The following is a 4,495-nucleotide window of genomic DNA, read 5'->3' on the forward strand; positions in this document are numbered from 1 at the left end:
CGTCATCCTTGAGGAGGGTGCTTATAGAATGACTTCGCTATGCACGGTAAAATCATTACGCCTCTCGAAGTCCGCATACGCTAATTATCGATGTATGTTAGCAACGGCAACTAGAGGATTTTTTTTGCTACCTGGTGTATTTTGACGGTATGCGTCACGCAGCGCGCTTCAAAGCCTCGACAACCCCGGCAAGGCCAATATGCGCTTTTCAGACCTTCTACATGCTGCGACCGAGAAGGAATAAACTTAGAATTGAGTGATCTTGCAATTGTGGAGCAAGTCCTCTCAACGCTCCACTGCCCTGAACGATATTCACAGGGAGGCAAAAAATTAGAGACTTGTGGTATTTCCGAGCACAAATCCAGCAACAGCGAGATCGCTGCAGTTTTATTGACCATTGAGGACAGAGTCTATAAGTTCTGCGTGCCTAAGTAGATGCTTATCTTCCAGCCTAAAGCCTACAATCTGCACAGCGACAGGAGCGCCATGCATCAACTCAGGATCATCTATGATACGTGGTGAGTTACTATCCAAACAAAAACATCGACAGAATTGTACATACACATAGCCTGGTTATGCAGGTCCGCGTCATCCAATGGTCGAAATGCTGTGTCAACAGGATCCTTTTCCTTATCTGCCTGCGTGAACGGCAGAATAACCGCAGGATACTATTTCGCGACATGATTAGTTGCATTCCACAAAACGAGGACGCGAGACTCACATCAACACAGTTCCACGCCACAGTATATATATCACTCAGCCAATTGCCCGGTAAGACCGCTGTGTGCGGACCAGCTGGCGTTAGGATGACATCGCAGCCGACTCGCTTCCACTCGTCTAACATCTCCTTTTGAATCTTGCCCTTTTTGGCGTTCCAGTGCCATGCCTCTTCTTGACTCTTACGAGGCAGATCCCAAAACCCGATCTTCTTGACCGAGGAGACAACCGGCTCGCCTACCTTCTCTAGCTCTTGTTTAGGGTACGACAGTCCATCTAATGTGAACAGCTGCTCTGTCACCTTGCGGATTTCGAGAAAATCCGGTGGGTTGAACTCTCGGACCTCGAAGCCTGTAGCGCTAAGTTTTTGAACGGCTTCGCGTATAGCCCGGCGGACTGGAGGATGAGGTGTCAGCCCGGACTGGTAGATCACGCCCACAACGGGCGGCTTCCTCGCTGGTTCGAAGGACATCTCCATGACATTTGGAATCACGGCTGGGTCCAACAACCAGGGCTTAGTATCCCGAATCACACGAGCGAAAAGACTTAGATCCCGCATGGAGTGGCCCATTGGACCAGCAACGGCAGGAATACCAGTGTTACTACCTACCCACCCCGAATATGAATATCCAATCATGGGTATGATGCCGAAACTGGGCTTATATCCGTAGACGCCGTTCGCTGCTGCAGGAATGCGAATGGATCCGCCAACGTCGGTTCCGACCCCGAGCGCACTGCACCGGAAAGCCTGCGATGCACCTTCACCGCCGCTGCTACCCCCGCATGTTAGGTGGCTGACGCAGGGGTTTTTTGTCCTTCCGAAAACATTGTTATCGCTCTCTGCTACCAGCATCGTCTGGGGAACGTTTGTCTTGGCGATGATAATGGCGCCGGCGTTTTGCAGCAGCTCTGCCAGCGGAGACGTCTTATCCACAGGCTGGAACACCCGCGAGAGATAGCCGTTGGATGAATCATAACCCTCGAAATGAAAGCATTCTTTAAAGGTCATGGGTACGCCGTGAAGGGGACCGACGACCTTCCCCGTGCTGCGTAACACCTCATCGAGGCGCTCGGCCTGCTGAAGGGCCTGCTCGAACATGATCTCCGTGAGCATATTACAGGTCTGGTGGCCGATAGCTGCGCGCTTACAGAAGGCTCTCACGACCTCGACACTCGTGAGAGTTCCCGCGCCGATCGCCCCCGCCAGGGAGGTGGCATCGTAGTTGTCGCCCGTAATCTTAAGCTCCCTCTCGGTCAAAATTCCGCATGTCTCAGCCACGGACCGGACATCACGAATGTCTTCTGGTGGATTCTCCTTGAGCTTCCAGGCCTCGGGAATTCGAGAATTCTGCTCAATTTTCTTAGCATCCTGGAGGGCTTTCCAGGTTGCTGCTGGCTCTGTTTTGGCGATCATGACCAATAACCTATCAGTTTTGGGTCTCAGATACTCTAAAGCTTAGCACATCAATGAACCGCTTGTAGAGCGAATGGCCACTGTTTAGCGGCGTGTGTTGAGATTTCCTGGTGTAGAAAACATTTACTTTATTCTTCTCCAGGAAGGCCAACGACCGATTACCGGAGAGCCTGGGGCTTTCCATGTGGGCATCATTAGGCATGGGTAGATCATTCGAGATAGCTAATATCGAACTTCTCCTCTCCGAGCAAAGAGTCGGAGGGTCGCTAGTTAATTGTCTCGAGCCGTGGTTGATTGGCCTGTAGCCTATCTCTCCTCTACAAGCTAGAACGGCTCCCCGCAGATAGCAAATGGAGGCACTCGGTAGTCATGCAGAAAGCCCACAAAATTCGTACATACAGCACCCACCACACCTCCATCTTCACTACTTCACCAAGAAATACACTAAGCCAGCCTAGTACGTGTAGAGATGGAGTGGACACCCCGGCCTCAGCCCTTCATTTTGAACTACGACGGCCGGGCTACCCGATAGCAGATAAGCAAGCTATCTCGACGTGCATTGTCCCTCCGCGAGAAGGATGCTGCTATCTAAGGGCTTGATCTACCCACTGCGGATCGGTGGATTTACAATGACTGGCTAGTATCTATGCGTGTATATAAAAACCCCAGCCTTTTCATAACAACAGTTTTAGATCGGCCATGTTATGGATCAAGGAAGACAAATGTCTCTATATGCTTACGAGATCGCGTGATGAATAGCATTTCGCTTGTGCAGCGAGTTCCGTTCTCAACGGCAGGCACTACAGGCAACGTCCAACTTTGCCTCCGTCTTTTTCTTTGTTGTCCCACTTTCTGCTCCCTTGAAGGCAGCCATGCGCCAGGTATGCTCGTGTGGCCAGCACATGGTCTGCTATGGTTGAAGCAATGAAATTTAGGCGAGCGTGGAACCGTTTTCTGCGGCGGTCTCCTGGAGCCAGCATGATGAAACCAGCCTCGAAGGCACGTCGTAAATAGTAGTAGAATAAGTTGAGCACATATTTCTCTCAGTGGCAAGCTGACTAAGTCTTTATGACAACCTGTCGACTATTCCGTATACTCCTTCACGCTGGTCTAATAGACCAGCAAATGCGGGACCGGGCCTCGTAGCCTAGGAGTATTGTCTTATACTTACCAAATGCATCAATGAGATATCATGCCCGAGACTAAAATTCGTGGTGTTTCAATATTCCACGGCCAAAGTATCCTTCAGCCCTAGCACTGCCGCCGACTGGGTAACAGCACGACATGACTTATGACCATTTACAAATTGATTGACAAGAACCGTGGCCCAGTGAAGGGAGCACCATTACGATCGCTTGGCAGTTGACCTGCTTCCTTTGCTTGGTCTAAACTAACATCGAAGCCCAGATAGGTCAACCTTATTTATATTGTTGACCGTTGTGTAGAGTTGACGTGGATGAGCTAGTCGCCTTGCCGACAAGTTGTACTCAATTGGAACTTGCCCTAAGCTGGTAGAAGTTTGCCGTATTGAGACGATTCAATTAGTTGCTGGCGAACTATCGATCCAAGTTTCACTACCTCGAGCCAAGTTTCCACATCTATACGCGGCAAAGACTAGACTTCTCCAACACAGGTTGATCGATTGGCATTTTGGCCAAGTATAGGGTTGGAAAGGGATTAATTTGCAAGTTCCTCGTCTGAGTACGAGATAGTAACATCATAAACAAACCTTATAATCCAACATACAAAACATAGTTGTACTGGTACGTGGGAGGACACCCGGACATAGCCCAGTATATTCAACTTTCCTTCCTTGGTTCAAGTAATTTAGCAAAAGCTCACTAATACCAAAGTGTGATTGTGGCGGCCCTTGTAAATACCTAATTGACCTTCTCTTGCAAAACCGGTTCGCATGCCAGGCACGGTTGTGTTCACCAGCTTTGAATAAATACCCTCGTTACTGTTTACAGGGTTTCGACGCCCACTTCTATGACTTATAACATGCAGGACATATTTCTTTGTTGTGGGGATATCTCTGCGTCCGGTTCGGAGATGAAGGGATGTTGTGTGGGTGTATGAGCTCGGCGCAGAAGTCTGAACTGGCGAGACACGCTCCAGAGATCAAAGGCGAAGAGCGCAAAGGCAAAACAAGAGCTTTTTTGCACTAAGGAAGCCCAACTTCCTGTGGAGAGACGGTTCAAGTGCTGTGATTAGGCCATTTGTTGGAGGAATATACGACGGGAAAATCTCGCACCACACAGCGTTCCCTGGCATCATTTACAACAATCCGACGATTGCATGTGTCGTTCACTCACTGGGACGTACCAAGGTATGTAAAAACCGTGGTAAATTCGGTGAAAAAAA

The 4,495-nt window shown here is 49.5% G+C and overlaps 1 protein-coding gene across 1 annotated transcript; it reads right to left on the minus strand.

Annotated features, from left to right (window-relative positions):
• Positions 1-387: 387 nt before the first annotated feature.
• Positions 388-2,131, minus strand: UCRPA7_1097 (putative general amidase protein; the record flags this gene model as incomplete). Its single annotated transcript, XM_007913677.1, has 3 exons — positions 388-506; positions 563-668; positions 722-2,131. The coding sequence occupies 3 exons, from the start codon at positions 2,129-2,131 to the stop codon at positions 388-390; spliced, it is 1,635 nt and encodes a 544-aa protein (XP_007911868.1).
• Positions 2,132-4,495: the final 2,364 nt, after the last annotated feature.

This window comes from Phaeoacremonium minimum (genome assembly GCF_000392275.1).
Source record: "Phaeoacremonium minimum UCRPA7 unplaced genomic scaffold PA7_03_scaffold_61, whole genome shotgun sequence".
NCBI classification, from domain to species: Eukaryota; Fungi; Ascomycota; class Sordariomycetes; order Togniniales; family Togniniaceae; genus Phaeoacremonium; species Phaeoacremonium minimum.